The 20,225-nt window shown below is 39.4% G+C and overlaps 1 protein-coding gene across 3 annotated transcripts; it reads left to right on the top strand.

The window, feature by feature from the left end:
• Positions 1-1,850: 1,850 nt before the first annotated feature.
• On the top strand, positions 1,851-19,987 carry sh3d19 (SH3 domain containing 19). Of its 3 annotated transcripts, none has more exons than XM_061718555.1 (21): positions 1,851-2,101; positions 8,099-8,138; positions 9,597-9,634; positions 9,921-9,960; positions 10,177-10,300; positions 11,448-11,592; positions 11,690-12,655; positions 14,209-14,322; positions 14,475-14,581; positions 14,997-15,037; positions 15,147-15,360; positions 15,448-15,516; positions 15,635-15,772; positions 15,854-15,926; positions 16,506-16,636; positions 16,743-16,801; positions 16,889-17,121; positions 17,711-17,763; positions 17,904-18,090; positions 19,516-19,616; positions 19,709-19,987. In XM_061718555.1, exons 1-21 carry the CDS (start codon positions 1,996-1,998, stop codon positions 19,817-19,819), a joined length of 3,090 nt encoding a protein of 1,029 aa, XP_061574539.1. In that variant the 5' UTR covers positions 1,851-1,995; the 3' UTR covers positions 19,820-19,987. The 3 variants fall into 3 exon arrangements, with proteins under 3 accessions (XP_061574539.1, XP_061574545.1, XP_061574531.1); XM_061718561.1 differs by having other exon boundaries at positions 11,427-11,592; positions 14,475-14,545; XM_061718547.1 differs by having other exon boundaries at positions 11,427-11,592.
• The last annotated feature ends 238 nt before the right edge of the window (positions 19,988-20,225 follow it).

The following is a 20,225-nucleotide window of genomic DNA, read 5'->3' as shown; positions in this document are numbered from 1 at the left end:
ATTTTTTTTAAATCTTAATCTTTCACATGGTTTCAAGGCAAATGGGGAACCAACATAATATTCTATGAAAACGTTATAATTCACAGCAAGCAAGTATTCAAGGATCCTCTTTTTTTTTACTTATTCAAGTAAATGACTAAAAAAATCAGGAAAAATGTAAGTAAACCGAATGCATCAGTCAGTGTAAATCCACCCTTATCTATTCCCTGCACCTCCATCCGCACCATGATCATTGTAATTTGCAGAGTTAAACTATACTTATAGTGAAAAGTCTGACCTGTCTTCATTGCTAGACTAAAAATAAATATAGTAGTCTAGTTAAAGAACAATGAAATACTAGGAACTAGATAAAGACTATCTGTTATGTGAAATTGTGTGTTTGTATGTCCTTAAGCTGCTGTCATGCCTTTTAAATTGCACCTAGGGGATAAATAAAGTGATTTGAATTGAAAAACCATGATTTGCACCTGAAACGCGTTTGCTGCTGAACAATTTGTGACGAACTGAATCTGATTTTAGTAAAGGAAAGATTCTGAAAAGAGCACAAGAAATCACCAGGGCTGTGGCGACATCTAGCGGCAGGTATATGACACGTCCGCAGAATTAAGTTTACAATTTCACAACCGATTAAATCATTTTAACTGAAGGCCAGATACTTTTCATTGGCCATGTCAGCACATGAATGCCATCGCTATCGTTTGGAAAACGCATGACAATTGTTGTGTAAGTATCTTCGAAGCGACTGCACTACATTATCAGTTCAATCTAGATATTTTTCCAGGTTCAACGTGAACAGCATTTTTTAAGACTCTTTTCTGTAGTTTGGATGATTTCTTGCAAATTAAAGAAAAAAAACAAATTGTTAAATTTCACACCAACACAAGTTCGCATAATTTCACCTGTGAGCGCCAGTGGTGTCAATTCAGTCAAAGTTAAGGTATGGCAAGGTTACGAGTCACAGAACTTAACTAGAGTATCAATCAACACGTCCAGCAAATACTCATCACAGAAGTCTGCTATGTAGCTTATCTGTGTGGTCAAGAAAATTGGAACTTTTTCAAATGCAGTCCCGCTCACACTGCAAAAACAGGAATATTTGTCTAGTTAAAATGTCTAATTTTTAGTCATTTTTAAACTCCTTACACTTAAAACAAGAATCGTCACCAGAAAAATAACTTATTTGACCATTTTCACCTGTTTCAAGTAAATTTTTACTTGAAATAAGTAGAAAAATCTGCCAGTGGGACAAGATTTATCTTCTCATTACAAGCAAAAAAATCTTGTTCCACTGGCAGATTTTTCTACTTATTTTAAGTGAAAATCTACTTGAAACAAGTGAAAATTGTTGTTTTCTGAGTTTTTGAGTCTTGTCTTAAATGTAATGAGATTTTTCTGACAAAAAATTAGACATTTTAACTAGAAATAAGACAAATATTCTTGTTAAGATTTTGAGTTTTTGCAGTGTAATAACTAGTGAAATCGATCATGTTGTTCTGATTTGCATTTGTAATTATTTTATATGTATTAAATAATAGAATAATCAATACAAATAGACAGTAATTCCATAAATGTATTTAAAAAACATTTACATTTTCCCTTTAAGCCAAGGTGTGGCGGGTGCCATACCTTGCCATACCCAATTGACGCCCCTGGTGAGCGCTCTTGTTTTGACGGTGCAGGCTCCCACCCACGAGCAGGGGTCTGGACAGTGAAGGCTGATTTATGGTTCCGCGTTACACCAACGCAGACCGTACGGCGTAGGCTCTGCGTCGATTTAACGCAGAACCATAATTCAGCCTTGAGTGGCACCACCTCCACGCGGACCAACAAAGTGCTGTGGTGGGCAGGACGATGGGAACTTCACAGTTACAGGCCACTGGGTTTCTCACCGTGTAGGCAGATGAACGAGCAGCCCACTGCTCTTGAAAAGTCTCCGTTTACTGTATCTATTTGATTGCGTTTTATTATTATTATCATTATTATTATTTTATTTCCATGTCTTCTCAAATGTCGATGATGGCAGAAGCCCTGCATGAGAGCGAGGAGGTGGAGGAGGAAGAGGGACAGCGCACAGAGCTGCGGGATGGAGATCAGACCACAGGTAGTTAAGCTGGAACATGCCGATCTTAAAATGTGCCCCTTCCTCTGTTGATGAAACGGACTTAGGAACGTTATATTTCAATGGAAGGACAGCTTCGAGAAGATTTCAGATCATTTTAAACTGCGGCCATTTTTTGGGGGGACGTTTTGCTGGAGTTGAGAAATAAACGTCAAATCAATGTCATACTTTACATCCCTGTCAAACATTTATGAACCCATTCATGTCTGGAAATCGATATTTTCATTCTCCCTCTTTACAGGGTTCACTGTTTTTGCTGTATTTTAATGCAGAATGAAAATTAATTTAGGAAAAATTTGGTTGAGATGTGAAATACACCCCAGCAAAAGTTTGCATTAACTTCTGTTAAAGAAGAAAAAAAAAACACTCACAAGTATCATTGGTTGTTAAGTGTTTATGCTTTTTGCTTAAATTTCAACTCACCAATATTTCTTATTATTTTAGAAAAAATCTCCCTTTATTTTGAGAGTTTCCATGTTATTTTTTCAAAGCATCACATTAACAGTTTGATATAACTAGAAGTAATAAACAACTGTAGCCTACTTTGACAGTTTTCTATTTGACCCAGTTAAGTCGCTGAAATAAGAGGACTCTGTTATAAACAGGGACTTGATTGGTAATGGCACATCAGAGAAAGGAAAGTCAGCTCCAACCCTGCAATTTTGTACCCAAATATAACATTTTTGCCATCTGCATGGCTACAAGCACTGGAACTGTTTCTGTTTAAAAGCTCAGGTTAGAGTTAACTTTACAACAGCATCTATGAAGTTTTGCTTGTCCTGCGGAGTGTGAACTCTTATTTCTTGCCCCCTGGCCTGCCCAGCTCAGCAATCAGTGCATCAGTTCAAACCTCCACCACACCCCGACCTCACCAGCTGTCTGGACTGGGATTCCTGAACCGACATGCCGCTGCATCATGACTAAGCTGTTGTCTGTGCTCTCAGTTATTCATCCTTTCAAAGTCATAGAATATGTTTGGATCCACATCAAACACTATCTCAGACAGTTTGCACTGCACATCACTGGTCTGCATTGACACCATCTAATCTTTGGTGAGTAATGGTCCACATTGGCAGCTGACAGTGAGTTACTCACTCTCAATACCATAAAATTGCCCCATCCTTCAAAAAAAAAAAAAGGGAAAACGTTTTTTACCAGTTCCACGTGTACAATTATAACTTTTCTAGATTTGTACACCCCCTCTCTAAAATGTCTAAACGTTCAGTGAGCAGATATGTCCTCTCCTGATCGGGATCTGCTTTTCAGCTCATACAGCAGTGGCTGGTGCAGTGTGACACATGCAGGCAGACTGTTTTTCTTCGCTTCCCTTTGTTGCCAGTTTAACCAGCTGCTCTGCGACTGCTGCTGTGCTGAGTAATGTCAGCATGTGTTCAAGCGAGAGGGCGACTGTTTAGGGAAACCTTCGCCGCTGACTCCAGCAGCTTTCCCTTGTGTTTGCGGAGTGTTTTCAGCTGTCCCCTCACCAATGTGGAGTTTAATTTTAACCTGTGTGAGGGGGGAACTTGTCAAGGAAATGTGTTTTGGGGGGGTAGTGAGATTTCAATTAGTATATGAGACACTCTGTCGCACATAGGGCCACTCTGTTTATTTTAATTCATTCATTCATTTGATAAGGAAGACGCTCAATAATGAACTGAGTAATTACGGTAATTACCTGACCAGCTCTCGGAATTAGAATAGATACACTTATCAGAAGTATCAATTTCGGTTATACCTTAATTTAACATGCTTGCTTTTCAACTGTAGGAGGAAGCTCAAGTGCTCGGAGAAGGACTCTGCTCAGAGCAATTGACTGGTGCTTCCATTTACAGTAGTTTACACACCATTTGGTTGTCAGTTAGTCCCTATTTATGCTTTTTCTACACTTAAGTTAGAATTACTGTCTGTAGGGACTCTATCCGCACAATCACTTAAGTGGAATACTTTTTTTTTGTCTTGTCAGGGGCTTAAAATTGCATTATTCTGTATTTTGACATAGGTCAATTCTCAAAACAGCTTTGATTCAGGTTATTTTGATCTTTATTAAAAGTTTACACTGTTTATGCACATATAATCATATAGCCTACTTAGAGTTGTTTTAAATCGAGAAGGTTTATGGCACATATGTGCACACTGAAGACTGAATGTGCCCTTTATTATCAGAAATATATCACTTTTCTGTATTAGCTTATTTCTGAAACCTAAAATCTCAAAACCACACTGCTCACCCATTAAACTTCGTGTTCATTTGAAACCTTATTCCGCACTTTTCAGTGGCTACCTAGGCCTACTGTATTTGTTTAAAATGTATGAACTCTGGCGTTTTTTAACTGTTGCCAGTACTGGAGTTGAGGGGGGATGAGGGGGGATGCCCTGAAATAAAAACGGTCAAAAATCATCCCCCCCTGAAATAAAAACGGTCAAAATCATCCCCCCTGTAAAACTGCCATCCCTCCTTTCCATCCCTTATGTCATTTCATCAATGAATGTGGTTTTACTGATATTTCAACATTTAGAGTCATTACCAGAAAAATAACTTATTTGACAATTTTCACCTGTTTCAAGTAGATTTTCACTTGAAATAAGTAGGAAAATCTGCCAGTGGGACAAGATTTATCTTCTCATTACAAGCAAAGAAATATTGTTCAACTGGCAGATTTTTCTACTTATTTCAAGTGAAAATCTACTTGAAACAGGGGATTTTTTTTTTTCCAGTAATGAGTCTTGTTTTAAGTGTAATGAGATTTTTTTTTTACTAAAATGAGACATTTTAATTAGAAATAAGACAAATATTCTTGTTAATATTTTGAGTTTTTGCAGTGATCCATTTTACTTATCCTGTGAAGGACAGAGTCATATTGATAAGTTCAGAAAACTGTTTTTTATTGTTGTGTTTTGATGTATTTGATGTAAGCCCAGTGGATATTTAAAGCTTACAGAAGGCTGCATTTAACTGCTGCTATGTCATTCCTGCAGTATTTCTGCAGCTGTTTTGGTCAGTGCTATTATTTGTAATATATTATATTATTTGTAATCAGCACAAATTATCTGTCCCCATATGATAAAATCCACCATCCCCCCTGATTTTATTTTACAACTCAAGTACTGACTGTTGCCAAACTTGAATAAGCTCATTTGCAATTATTACCATTATATGAGATTTTCTTTATGTAGCTCAACAATGTATTTATCGTTTTTTTTTGTTTTTTTTTTAACAAATCATCTTTGAGTTACATTTTTACATGCTCGGTCAGTTTTATTTGTGCTTTTCTAGCTGCCTCGAATTAAACTATGTATTAAATGCTTGACAAGTTTATGGGCACCGGGTCATTTTCAATTCATGGCTCGGTACATTTGCAGCCACCGGTGTTGTGACTGGTGCAGAGGGAAATGAAAATCCCGGAGACGTTTACCTTTTACAGGAACAGTGACAGAACTTTAGTACCTGAACGGCCGCATTCCGCTCCCCCAGATTGGATGAGCTGTGAAATGTAACAGGGCCGCCCTCCTTCCTCCGTCGGATCTGGGCGTGTAACTGCTTTCAAATTCCTTGTTCCAATCAGAGGAACAGGTGACACTGCTCCTGATGGGAAATTGTTTTCTTCTGATTTTCTTTTAAATACATATCTTTTCCTTCAATTCCTCACAGGTAGGGGCATCGCAGTTTTGTTTCATATTGACATATCGTGTTTAAAGCTGGCGCCGTTTTCATTAACGAGTCTATACAGCTGACCCGAAATCTCCTGATTTATATGTCAGGCGGGACAAGGAAGTGAGAGTGCGTTAAAAGCTGGTCAGAGGGTAACGTACTGTAAACATAACTAAACAAACAAAAAATAGTCTCTCCTCAAGTGAAAGTGCAGATGTTGTTGTCTAAACGCGTCGTTAGAGCGTTACTTCAGCTCAGCTGTCGCTCCAGATAACGAGCAACAGGTGTGACAGGTGGCTGTGACGTCATGGTTTCAGCCTGCTCTTGCCCTGTAGGCCCTACAGGACTGTCTCAGAAAATTAGAATATTGTGATAAAGTTCTTTATTTTCTGTAATGCAATTTTAAAAAAAAAAAAAAAAAAAAAAAAAAAAAATGTCATACATTCTGGATTCATTACAAATCAACTGAAATATTGCAAGCCTTTTATTATTTTAATATTGCTGATTATGGCTTACAGTTTAAGATTAAGATTCCCAGAATATTCAAATTTTTTGAGATGGGATATTTGAGTTTTCTTAAACTGTAATCCATGATTAGCAATATTAAAATAATAAAGGGCTTGCAATATTTCAGTTGATTTGTAATGAATCCAGAATGTATGACATTTTTGTTTCTGTAATTGCATTACAGAAAATCACAATATTCTAATTTTCTGAGACAGTCCTGTATGTCCATTTCAAAGACAAAAGTATCCATTTTTTTATTGGTTTAAATGATTGATACTATTGAAATTAACTTCATTCTCCCTTTCTGCTTGCTGGTGATCAGGTCACTGCCAAATATTAGATGTAAATATCAATTGTCTTTTTATTTTACCTTTATTTTACTAGGTTAGTCCCATTGAGATCGAGGATCTCTTTTTCAAGGGAGACCTGGCCAAAAATGGCAGCTTTAAAAGTTACAGACAAAACAACAAATCAACAGAAATAGAAGGACAGTGCAAAATACATCACAAAACAGTGACAGTAAATAAGTTACAATACTTAAGGACAGTGACATGTACAGTACCAACAGAGTCATTTAAAAATGCATTTGTAAGAGCTTTAAAATCAGACAATGACACTAATGTTTTTAGCTTCAGGTCTTTTTGGAGGCTATTCCAAGCAAGTAGGGCAGGACAGCTGAAGGCTTTCTTCCCTAGATTCGTCCTTGCACTTGATATGGACAGCAGGATAGCATCATTTGATCTCAGGCTATAACTACTGATGGCTTTCAAATTGATCAGAGAACAAATGTAAAATGGAAGTTTACCTAATATAGCTTTGTATATGAACAAGTACCAATGACTAAGCCTCCGTCATGTCAGTGAAGGTAAGCCAGCCTTGGAGTACAGAATGCAATGATGGGTTAGAGGTTTACACTTTGTAACAAATCTCAGTGCACTATGATACAGTGTCTAACATATCATATGCAAGAACTGTCTTTGTCTTTGAAATACTTTACAAGGGTAGTAATCAGCCTACCAGCTGGTTTATGCTTCTAGTGAAGTTTATTTTCTTGTATTTCTTGTTAAGTCAGTCCAAACAGGAAGTCGCACGACATAAAACAAAACAAAAAACCTATTGGCGTCAAGGTAGACTCATCATTTAACTCTCCAAGTGTCATGTACACCAGAATCCTCAGATCTGACCTGTAGTCATCCCTACTTTTGAGGCTGCCTTTTAAAATAAAAAAAAATCATTATGGTATTAACCAATAAAAGGTGGACTGTGGTCAGGTGGAGAAGAGGGATCCCCTCTTTTTAATGAATATGGACATCAACCCCCTCAGAATCTAAATGTATTTTTAGACAAAGCAAAAACAGAGCGGGTTAAATGGAAGCAAATGACCATAATGTGACAGTATAACTATACATGTTGCCTATAGAGATATGTAGCTTTAAAAAGTTCCTGTTCCTGTCCTTTCCTGATGTTCCCTGTTGGGGCAACCCGCACGTGTGTTTGTTCCCATCAGACAGAAATGACCAGATTAATGTTTTTACACCATTCTGCTTGATGTGATTTGAAAACCTGATTTAATTTGAAACAACAATCAGTCTGTTCTTGTTAAAGGATGTATTTTTTTTAACTTGATTTGGCTTTTCATTTCATTATTAGTCATTATTAGTCACAAGGGCCAAAAAATATCAAAGAATTTCCTGCATGGTGATACAGGATTTGATCCTTAGTTACTGATTAACTTGGAAGTGGCACGATGCTTCACAACATCAGGGTGTTATCCTTTCAGTCGGACATCACTAATAAATCCCTTGGCTTCCTATCTTCTACAGATCAGCCTGACAGAACCAAGCCAGAACATTTCAACTTCAGGTATGTCATGTCTGTTTGAGCAAAGCTTTTATGTGTATCTGATTTGGCAGGTCCTTCACCAAACGCATCAGTGCCTGTACATGTGGTACTGTCCCTTTAACAGATCTGCTGATCGGGAGGTTGTGAATGGACCAAACAATGTGGTGATCTATGCTCACTGACCTACAGGAGGTCATCACAGAAACTAGTATCTTGTGTTGTTCATTCAGTTTCTGTGATCTGTGCTGAACTCAGAGAGGTCTGGCACACAATTTAAACATTCAGATCCACTTACTGCGCTCAGATTTCAGCGACCAGGTGTAAATGACTGCCTTTACCTTGAGAACAGCTCTGCATGTGCTCACCAGAGTAGCCTGACGGCCATTAGGTACTGAGATGAGATCCTCAGACCCCTTGTGAGACCATATGCTTGTGCGGTTGGCCCAGGGTTCCTCCTAATGCAAGACAATGCTAGACCGCATGTGGCTGGAGTGTGTCAGCAGTTCCTGCAAGATAATAATAATAATAATGACTTGGATTTATATAGTGCCCTTCAAGGCACCCAGAGCGCTTTACAGAGATCTTTATTCATTCATACACATTATCACTGGTGGTGGTAAGCTACGTTTTGTAGCCACAGCTGCCCTGGAGCAGACTGACGGAAGCGTGGCTGCCATATCGCGCCAAACGGCCCCTCGGACCACCACCAACATTCAAACACATTCACACGGATGAAGGCATTGGTTCTATGGACTGGGCCGCCCGATACGCAGGCCTGAATCCAATTGAGCACATCTGGGACATCATGTCTCGCTCCATCCGGCAACGCCACATTGCACCACAGTCCAGGAGTTTGTTTAAGTTCAGATCTGGGAGAAGAGTTGTAAGGAGGTCACACGGGCACGTGAAGGCCACACGTGGAGGCCACACACACACACACACACACACACACACACACACACACACACACACACACACACACACACACACACACACACACTATTGAGCCTCATTTTGACGTGTTTTAAGGACATTACATCGAAGTTGTGTGTGCGGATGTGTGGGTTTTTTTTTTTTGTTTTGTGTTTTCTTTCCACTTTAATTTTGAGTGTGACTCCAAATCCAAACCTCCATGAGTTGCTAAATTTGATTTCCATTGACAGTTTTTGTTGATGACACATTCAACTTTGTAAAGAACAAAGTATTTAATAAGAATATTTCATTCATTCAGATATGGGATGTCTCAGTTTTATGCTCTTTTATTTTTGTTTGAGCAGTGTATTAAAATCAGATTTTCTTAATATATTATATATATATATATATATATATATATATATATATATATATTTTTTTTTTTTTAATAATTTTTTAATTCAATATTTTGATTTCGATTGTCTTTCTATTACCTTTTGTTTCTTAAAGCTCTTCTGTACATCATCATATTTCTCTTTTTACATCCCCCCCCCCCCTTTATTACAGTCATCTACAGCCCTCTACACAAACTGCTATCAAGCAAAGTGAGTTTGTGTCAACTGAACTCCTGTGACTTTTTTTTTTTTTTTTAGATAAAAGAATAATTTTATTATTTATAGAAATAGATTGAATGATTATTACAGATAACGAGCCTTTAACAAAATGTACAAAAAACCTTGACATTACCTGCATTTGATTAAAAAAAATTAACTTGGCTGTTATTTAAGTAAAAAAGAAAAGACACTGCAGATATATTTCACAAAATGTGTTATTTGTTCATGTTAATTTCCAAGGTCGGTGAAGTCCATTTATCTTTGTTTCTTTCTGCAGCAACATCAAACTTTCAATGTGACAACACCACAGAGAGAAGGTAAATACTTACTGATCACTGTTTGTATTTACATTTTGGATACTTTGTTTACCATTTTATGGAGATGAGGAAACTGTTAAATTTGTCATTTTTGGCTGAAAGCATTGTTCTTTTCAGAAAAAAAGAATCCATAAGAGAATACAGTGGCCTGGAAGTGGAGGTGTATTTGTGTTTTAGTTTAGTCTTTATTCTGCCTTTTTATAATTTGTTGCCCAGGCGACCAGAGATCACCATCGTCGCACCAGAACCTCTGGCCAGTAACGACTGGTTTCCAGGACACACTGTGGTCTTTCCTCCTCCTCAGTCAGACTGGTCCGCAAGCGTCCAGGTTGTCTCTCAGGTAGGCTTCACCTAATTCACACTTTTTAATATATATTCTTTTCTGCAATAAATATGACATTATGATATGAGCTACGACAAGGATATTTTCTTCCTGCGTTACCTTTTTCATTCTTCATTGAAACTTTCATTCGAGCTTAAAAATTAAAATTGTACCCATTTCAAGTTTTAAAATACTTGAACCAGTCTGTTGAAATATAGAATAGAATAGAATAAACTTTATTGATCCCCCAGAGCAGAAATGTACTTGTGCAGCAGCAAACAACATACACACTCTCAACATTTTTACACAATACTCACGAAGTATGAAAAGGTATAAAAAAAGTATATCCTAAAAAAAATAAAAAATAACCAATAAATTGCTAAATAATTAAAAAAAAGAGCAATATAAAAAAACGAGCAATGTACAAAAGAAATGCTAAACCCGAAAAACGAATAATATATACATGTGCAAAAATAGCAGTGAAGTATTTAGAGGGAGAAAAACAGGTTATTGCACTTGAGTGACTAGAGTTGGTTGTGGTAGAGTCTGATGGCTGTCGGTATACTGCTATACTTAGCAAAATAAAAATATTGTAACCCACTTGGTATTGAGGTGTGTGTGTGTGTGTGTGTGTGTGTGTGTGTGTGTGTGTGTGTGTGTGTGTGTGTGTGTGTGTGTGTGTGTGTGTGTGTGTGTGTGTGTGTGTGTGTGTGTGTGTGTGTGTGTGTGTGTGTGTGTGTGTGTGTGTGTGTGTGTGTGTGTGTGTGTGTGTGTGTGTGTGTGTGTGTGTGTGTGTGTGTGTGTGTGTGTGTGTGTGTGTGTGTGTGTGTGTGTGTGTGTGTGTGTGTGTGGGTGGAAGGGGGAAAAAAAGGGGATGTCCCCAACATTTATTTATTTATTTTGGACTATTTGGCCTGTAGAAGTAACAAAACCAGCAGTGTTTTACTTCATCACACAACTTACACTACACTTTTGCAAACCCCCCCCCCCCCCATCTTTTTTGTGTGTTTTACTGTTTAACCTTTAACCTCTGCTGCTGCCATCTTGTCCATGACTAGAGAACTGCTGCCTGCATCATCACAAGCTGACAAGTAAAGCAGTTTAGGAAGCCCTCGTGTGAACACCTCTCTTTTTCATGACTCAGCCCCCACCATCCTATGACCAGGTGATCAAAGAGAAGACCTGGGAAGACCACATTGCGAAGCCCACTGCAGCTCCTCGCAGAGCTACCTGCACCGCTACAAGTGCCACGCAGACCGACTCTGTTGAAGAAAACACTGCCCAACCCCCAGCTAAGGGAGGACCTGCTGGTCAGCAATCATTTTGAACAAGAATTCATGTTTATTCAAGTTTTTAATTAAACATGCATTTATTTGGGGTAATTTATTGATCTATGTTGGCCTCCAGGTATAAAGCCCAAAAAACCTCCACGACCCTCTCTGCCAAAAGCAGTAGACCAAGAACCTGTAACTGAAAGAGGTGAGAAGGTTGCAACAAACACTGTGGACCAACATGACTCCAAGTATGGCATAAAGCTGATCCAGAACGCAGACTCCTCACGCACGCACATCGGATCTGTCACAGTATTCTGGGATTTTCCTACAAATCACCCTTCTGTCTCTGCTCTGCCAACCGAAAATACTTCTCCTGCCTCAAATGGTCAACGACCCATTCCACGTCCTCGGACAAAATTACACAAGCAAGTAACGGAGAGGGAGGTCAAAGTTGAGACTGATAAAAAATCAAGTTCCCCAGAGATATCCACAAATAAGAATTTAAAAGACTTTTGTGGAGGTGAGGAGCCCGAGGAGAGAACTGACGCCACCGACCAATCAGGCGAGAAGTTTCAACTGGAAGAGGAGGATGTCAAGATGAGCGCCAATCACAGTCAACGGAATATCCGCGCCAGGATCCAGGCCTTTGAGAGCCAGGCTGACACCGAGGAGGAACATGCGTTCGAGTCAGTCAAACCAGACCCCTTACCCAGGAGGACTGCCAACAAACCCCCGGTTGGTGCCAAACCCTCTCTATCTCGTAGAACTCAAAGCACAGAGGATAATAATCAAAACATACCGACCACAAACAAACCTCAACACCCAACACCAGCTCCCAGACCCCTGCCCCCGAAAAAACCTGTGGGACTGTCTGTACGGGAGGAGCTGGAGAGTTTGCACAGACAAGGGACTTTCCCACACAGATCCCGTCCTTCTGTGTTGACGAGGTCCAACAACATTGACGAGGAGGAACTTTCACCAGCTCTCCCTATACTTCCAGTGAAGCCTCCCAAAGAACCACTGAAACCCAACCTGAATGTAAACAACCACAACTCAACCTCTCTGGTGAGAGAGAACGAGGATGTGGAGAGTCCATCAAGTGAGTACCATTATCGACAACGTGATGTACTGCTCTTTAGATGGACTTTAATTTTACTGCATTACTATAATGATACATCTTTAATTGCTTGTATTAAGCACTAATACCACAATATAAATGAATATAAAGTAGTTGTGATGCAGCTGGACCATCATAACCCATGTCCTCAAAATAGGAAATGTCTTTCTCTGAGTGACACTCAAAAAACACGCAAAAAACTTGCATCTTAATTAAGATTCTTTGTCATTGAGCCAGCTTCCTGACACAATTAAATTTAATTCCAGTACAGCCTGTCCAAAGAAAAGAAACAAGCATAAGACATAGGTAAACGGGTGCCTAACGCTGCAGCCATGGGTAGGTGCCGCCCTATCATTAGGTGAGGAAAAAGGATGACACCAGGAAAGAGGAGGGGAAAAAAACATCTTCACACTGTGTGAAAACACAGTATGTTTTCATAACGAAAAGAAATAGTCTAGCTAGCATATGTGGAGGGGGTGAGGGTGGAGGGCATCATGACACAGGCCACCAAAGTGAGCTGCAAACGTCTGCCTTGTCTTCTCGTCGAGAAGATTTGGTCAGTTGCGTTGAGAGAACAGCTATCCAGATCCATTGTTTTGAGGTTGGCGGATATGCAAAGAGACGCTCCAAAATAGACGGCACAAGACAGAGTGCAGCAGTACGGCAGATAGGGAGGGAGTGGGAGAAGAAAAGCATCGGTCTTCACCGAGATCAGGAAGAACCATTTCAGAAGTTTTCTATATTTCAAAATTGTAAATGTAAATAACAAAAGTATAATTAAGAAATACTATAATTGATTAGATATTTGTAAATGGGACATAAGTATGATTGTGAGTCTGGTATTAATATGAACTTTGGAATGTACTCATTTCAGGTCCAGTCTTCTGTTCAAGGCACTTTTATTTTGTACATTAGTTCGTTTGCAGTAGCTACTTATTTTTCCTGAGATTCAGTTCGTGGACACATGTCCTGTAAATGTTCTTCCGAACTTGCAGGTCCAATTTAGTAATGTTCCATCTGTCTGCATGGCGATGTGGCTAGCTCTGCTGCGGCGCATGAAGAAACACACTGATTTGAATCTTGGCTGGAGCCTTTGATTTATTGGTGCTTCTAGATTGACCTCAGTTGTGAGTGCAGAGGCTTCACATCTGAAATAATAATTGGGATAGTCGTTGGCGCCTCCAAACAATAGGACGTGGGGATAGAATATGGATAAAACCAAGATGGCCAGTGATGATGGCCAGCTTCCTGAGCCAGATTCAGCTGAAGTCATGATACTACCAACACCATGTTTCACCGTTGGAACAAGACCTTTATACTGCACCTTCAGAACAAAAGTTTATGAAGTTATGTCAGATCATTGTCTAAAATACATGAATGTCCAAACTAGTTTTCATTGTTTATTATTTGTTTACATTTTGCTCCTGTGTTGCTGTTTCTTGACTTGTTTGGTATTCTTTAACCCCAGGGCTTTAAATTTGAGGCAGTTTGATATAAATATGAAGCTATACAATCACATGTCCCTTTTTATTCAGATAACATCCTGGTGAAACCTCAGAATAATGTGGACTGCAGTGAAGGATCATTCACCAGAAAGAGTATCACAAGAAGACCCACCACTATCAGGGTCCCCAGCCAAACGGGTTCAAGTGAGTCTGATAATCTTTGTGTGAGACTTGCTTTAGTTATCAAAAACTTATTCCCAGCACAATTTGTGGATTTTATCCACTCCGTGCTTGCTTTCAGTTCATTTATACATAAGTCTGCAATATTGTGGTTATAATGAGGGGTCTCTTCCCAGTGTTGGATCATTTTCAGGACGCTCCTCCTCCTCTCCCAGTTCAGAAGCCTGTGGGCTCTCTGAGCACCTCTGTGAGCAACAAACAAAGCCTGACACCTGCTTTGCAGGTGAGATTTGTAGCAAAGCTGGAGCCATAAAATGTAATGAAACTAGCTATGTGCTAAAAAAAACAGCAAGTAGGTTTCAACTTTCTTATGGTGTGTGTTGTTGTTTTTTTTCTAAGATAAAATAAATATAAGATAAAATTAGCAAATTAAAGTTAATTTTATAAATATGTATTTAGTTTTTGGTATGTACCTGCTTAGAAAATGACCTATTTGTACATTTTAGGAAGTTTCTCAGTTTATCCCGTAACTGAACAGCTTACCTGCTTCACTGTTTTCCACACAAAGGAACTGTTGTGTTCCCATGAAAGCAGTCCCTGTGGATGATGTGTGGTCTCCTGGTTACTATGGTTTCAGGTCTATACCCTGTTGTCTCACTTCATACTAATGAAATGCACAATGGAATTCTTTTTTGCAGAACTCTATTGGTTCAGGGCCAGAGCCAACGTTACCACCTCGGTGGGTAAAATGAAACAACCACGTTTTATGTTTTTCATTAATTACATTTGACTTTAAAATAGGGTCTAAATCGAATTATTCATTTTCTTTTTCCCCGTTTTTAATTCAGGAGGTCCATTGTAAACAAAAGTCTCCCACCTCGCCCTCCTCCAGCCAAATCCGGCCCTGGAAGACCTCCCCCACCAAGCCTTCAGGCCTCAGGCCGATCTCAGTCAGCATCGCGGCAGCCCTCACCCAAACCCCAGGCCCAGAAGCCCCACAGGAAAGGATTTGTCTTGCCTCCAAGGCCCAACCCTGGGCATCGTCTCTACAACAAATATACAGTGAGGAGAAACCCACCGCACACCTGAGTGGCCCATGTTTCTAATGCTGTCCTGACGCATCTGTTTGAATGTGTTTTCTTCCATCAGCTTCAACTCCCTCATGGGATTGCAGCCTTTGACTACAAAGGAAGTAATCCAGGGGAGCTTTCATTCCAGGTGACTACAATAGTTGCACCAACAAATGCGCTGCCTCCAAGTTAAAAATTAAAATGTACATTAATGAATAACCTTGCCAAGCACCTGAATGTGATGTTCTTGTTTTTCTTTGCTGTAGAAAAATGAGGTGCTTCTGTTGCTGGATGAAGTTAACCACAACGAATTTGAGTGCCAAGTTGGAAACAACAGAGGGAGAGTCCACAAGTCTCGTATGAAGATCATAACCCCTCTGGGGACAGACTTTTTTACACCCAAGGTGAATAATCCTTTATTGGAGTTAGTGTTTGCTGAACTGAGCCCTTCCTGTAACACATTAACCTTTTGTTGTACACTGCAGGGTGCTGCCCCACCTGCTTCAGCTGGAGACGGTTTGGGGCTGAGAGTGCAGGCTCTGCATGACTTTATTCAAGGTAATGCTTCAGTTTCAGCGAGCCAAACACATTATTTTCACTTTGTTTGACAAGTTACATGAGACTACTGACGCATTCTCACTATTATCCACATTTTAATGTAGCATAACATAATAGCAAAACGAGTGCAATTCTTTTATCCAAAACATATTCTCACTGTACTTCTAAATTTCAATTATTTCCAGTCTTTAAACAGTGTTTCAATGTATTTGACACACACACAAAATTGCAGCTTTTATTATTTTCATACTCTCAACAGACCTCAGGGTAGCTCATACTAGTCTTGGGCCTCATCTAACAACTCCATGTCATAATGGAAAGTTGTTTACCTACACAGGCTCTCCAAGTAAATCATGTGAGTGGCTGGATTTGTCTGTTTGTTGGCAGGGCTGCTCTAAAAATGACCTTTTAGAAGAGGCAGAGCAAGTTATTCACTTTTGATGCCAATTTATTTACATATATTTACTTTGTCAAATTCCACCTGGGCGGTGGTATGCATACCCAGACTGCTCTGATTGTACATTGACCGTCATGAGACAGTTTTACCCTGCTGATGACGTGTTGTTGCTCTTCACGCAGACGGTCCGGGAGAGCTGGGTCTCAGAGCAGGAGATGTTGTGACAGGAGCGGAGCAGGTGGACAGCCAGTGGTACAGAGGAACTTGCAGGGGATCAACTGGCTTCTTTCCAATTAGTTATGTAAAAGTCCTAGTAAGTTTCATTGAACCAGTCATTACTTCAGGGAAAAAGACGTTGATGTATGTCATGGAAATCTATGGAGTGAGAAATAAAATGACCATATTCTTCTCTATTTCAGTCCAACTCACCCAAACCACTCCCTGGAAGGAAAGCAACACCACAACCTGCACCAGTCAGGTACTGCTCGTATGGTATTTATGTCTTCACATTGATTACAAGTATACCAATAAGCTGAGTTTGTGTTTTTGAAATGTCCCTTTTAAGTGGCCCAAGATGTGTGGCAAGGTTCGACTTTGAGGGGGAGCACAGTGACGAACTGACGTTCTCTGAGGGGGACGTTATCCAGCTGAAGGAGTACGAGGGGGAGGACTGGGCACGGGGGCAGATCGGCTCCTCTGTTGGAATCTTCCCTCTTAACTTTGTGGATATTCTTGAAGATCTGCCTCCACCTGCAAGCCAACAGCAGCATCAGCCTTCGAGCAGGGTAGCACTTCCTGGTGAGATATGCTGACGCCATGTAAGATACAGATGTGCTTTTCTTTTTATCTATCAAGAACAAGCTGAAAAACATGTGAATAATTCATGCTACAGCAATATAGAATCGAGGTAACAAATTAAAATAACCATCATGTTCATTGGTGATCATCCTTTTAGCTGTCTTTCTTTCTCCTCTGTGGCATGACAGGAATTTGTACCTTTTATTTTGGTTTCATTAAAGATTTGTTTTCGAAAGCTCCAACCACAGCAGGGAGTTTCGATGGAAGCTCACGGCTTGTTACACCTCTTCCCTCTGTACATTTTCCTCTGTTACACATTCCAGATTAGATATTACTTCCCATCTAGTATGTTTTAGAATTCAGCCATCAAACTTTGATATCACTGTTGACAAATGCTAATCGTTAGTACCAAATTCAATTATTGACCCACAATTACTGTATGCATGATATAATCACCAAAACGTATGTAAAATGTAAAAGAAATGTAACTATCACATATAGCAAATATCACATTTCGCAATGAAAATAACGCATCAATACATAGTTTAGTGTACCCACTCTCATTTCGTGTATTTGTACTTTTTCAAAGGCATGGTGGCTGCTTCTTCCAGCACACAATCTGAGGCTGCCAAACCTGCTCAGGTATTTATATAAACAGAAAAGCCAACACGGATGATGCTGGTTATGAGCTGACCCTGTATGTTAACTTTTGTGATCACTTGAGCTTTATTTGTGCATTCTTTAAAATCTCCTATTGTTTGTTGTGGCTCCACCCTCTGCAGGCAGCCACATCCAGTGTGGAGTGGGTGGTGGCTCTTTATGATTACGCTGCACAGTCAGCAGGCGACCTTTCCTTCCAACAGGGTGACCATATCCTGATCACCAAGCACATAAATGAGGAGTGGAGCTCTGGCAGGTTGAGCGGCAGAGAGGGCATCTTCCCCAACTCTTTTGTGCAGACCACATCAGGTACAAAAATTCAGGAGCTGCTGTCTGAACTGCAGTCCCATCCTCTGACCATCCCAGTGCTTGCTTCCACCTGTCTGTATAGATGTCTCTTTTGGATACCTACCGTCATCCTGACCTCTGAGCACCTCAGCGTCTGCCATCTACATCTGCTTATAGTCATCCCTGTAGTGCACCAACTAACCATGTATCAGTCATATGTAGATAGAACTCTTATTTCTCCTGCTCTATCCAGATAATTATAACCAATATATCTTGTCTTTTGTACCTTTTGACGGTGTGTCTGTCTCTCTCTTCTCTGTCTGATCTCTTTTCCTGTTCTACCTGGCTGGTCTTCAGTCCTGACCTCTTATAGGCAGTACTCGAGTTGTAAAAAAAAATCAGGGGGGATGGTGGATTTTATCATATGGGGACAGATAATTTGTGCTGAATACAAATAATATAATATATTACAAATAATAGCACTGACCAAAACACCTGCAGAAATACTGCAGGAATGACATAGCAGCAGTTAAACGCAGCCTTCTCTAAGCTTTAAATATCCACTGGGCTTACATCAAATACATCAAAACACAACAATAAAAAACAGTTTCTTAACTTATCAATATGATTCTGTCCTTCACAGAATAAGTAAAATGGATCACTGCAAAAACTCAAAATCTTAACAAGAATATTTGTCTTATTTCTAGTTAAAATGTCTGTCTTTAGTAAAAAAAAATCTCATTACACTTAAAACAAGACTCATCACTGGAAAAAACAACAATTTCCACCTGTTTCAAGTAGATTTTCACTTAAAATAAGTAGAAAAATCTGCCAGTGGAACAAGATTTTTTTGCTTGTAATGAGAAGATAAATCTTGTCCCAATGGCAGATTTTCCTACTTATTTCAAGTGAAAATGTACTTGTAACAGGTGAAAATTGTCAAATAAGTTATTTTTCTGGTGATGACTCTAAATGTTAAAATAGCAGTAATACCACATTCATTGAAGAAATGACATATGGGATGGAAAGGGGGGATGATTTTGACCGTTTTTATTTCAGGGGGGATGCCATCCCCTCATCTCGTACTGCTAATAGGGGAGTTTTTACCTGCCATTGTTTATGTAATAATTGCTCAAGGGTCATGTTCTGGGTCTCTGGAAAGCGCCTAGAGACAACTTGTCGCTAGACGCTATATAAATTAAACTGAAATATGTGATTTTAGTAATTTGATGGGTCAAGCTTGGACGATTGACTCAATTGACCCCCCCCAAAAAAAAAATAAAAAAAACCACTGGGTTTGTATGTATGTATGTGTATGCGTATATATATTAAATATATAGTAATATTGCACATATAAGCCTTAGGTTTTTAACGGCATGTATCAACCATTAATGTGCAGACAAGGTAAAAAAAAAAAAAAATCAATCTTCACTTTTTCTTTCACAGGGCAGAATTTGTCTGGTAAACAGAACGAAGCTACAGGCGGCACAAGAGCTACGGTTCTGTATGACTTCACATCCGACTGTGATGAGGAGCTCTCAGTGCAGGTAAACTGGTGTTTCTGTTCACAAACAGTACCAGTTAACACACGTGTGAACACAGAAAAAAAAAAAAACCCTACTTATTCTCTTTTCCACAGGCTGGGGATATCATAACCAATCTTGAGTCAATTGATGAAGAATGGTTTCTGGGGGATTCGAAAGGAAAACGAGCTCTGGTCCCTAAAAACTACGTGCAAGTGCTGGGATAAGCTCCCGTGGTCTCCAGCATCCATTATAGGGCCTGAACTTAAGAACTGTTTCTTTTTTATAAGTCTTAACCTTTTAAATTGCAGTATTTACAATAAGTGCATGTTTGTCTTCTGCAAAATTACCTTAAGATTGAGTATTTTGTTATAAACATTAAATGGCTATCAATATTTCCTTCTCATTTTCTATGAATGTGCTTTCAAGATCTGGTACCTCCCAGCAGTATTCCAACTTGAATCCCACATGCACCTGGTTTTCTAATTGAACATGACCTAAATGTAAGGTAAATGTACCGTATTTTCCGCACTATAAGGCGCACCTAAAAGCCTTTAATTTTCTAAAAAACCGACAGTGCGCCTTATGATTACGGTAATTTATGTTACTGTAGTCAGGGGGATTGTAGCTACT

The sequence above is a fragment of the Cololabis saira genome, chromosome 1, assembly GCF_033807715.1.
Source record: "Cololabis saira isolate AMF1-May2022 chromosome 1, fColSai1.1, whole genome shotgun sequence".
NCBI lineage: Eukaryota > Metazoa > Chordata > Actinopteri > Beloniformes > Belonidae > Cololabis > Cololabis saira.
This window is presented reverse-complemented; position numbering and strand designations above follow the sequence as displayed.

Coding starts and splice junctions, on each gene's coding strand:
- sh3d19 (XM_061718547.1), top strand. CDS start 1,996: ATGTCTTCTCAAATGTCGATGATGGCAGAAGCCCTGCATGAGAGCGAG. Junction 8,139..9,596: donor CCAGAACATTTCAACTTCAG/GTATGTCATGTC, acceptor CCTTTATTACAG/TCATCTACAGCCCTCTACAC. Junction 14,582..14,996: donor GCCTGACACCTGCTTTGCAG/GTGAGATTTGTA, acceptor TCTTTTTTGCAG/AACTCTATTGGTTCAGGGCC.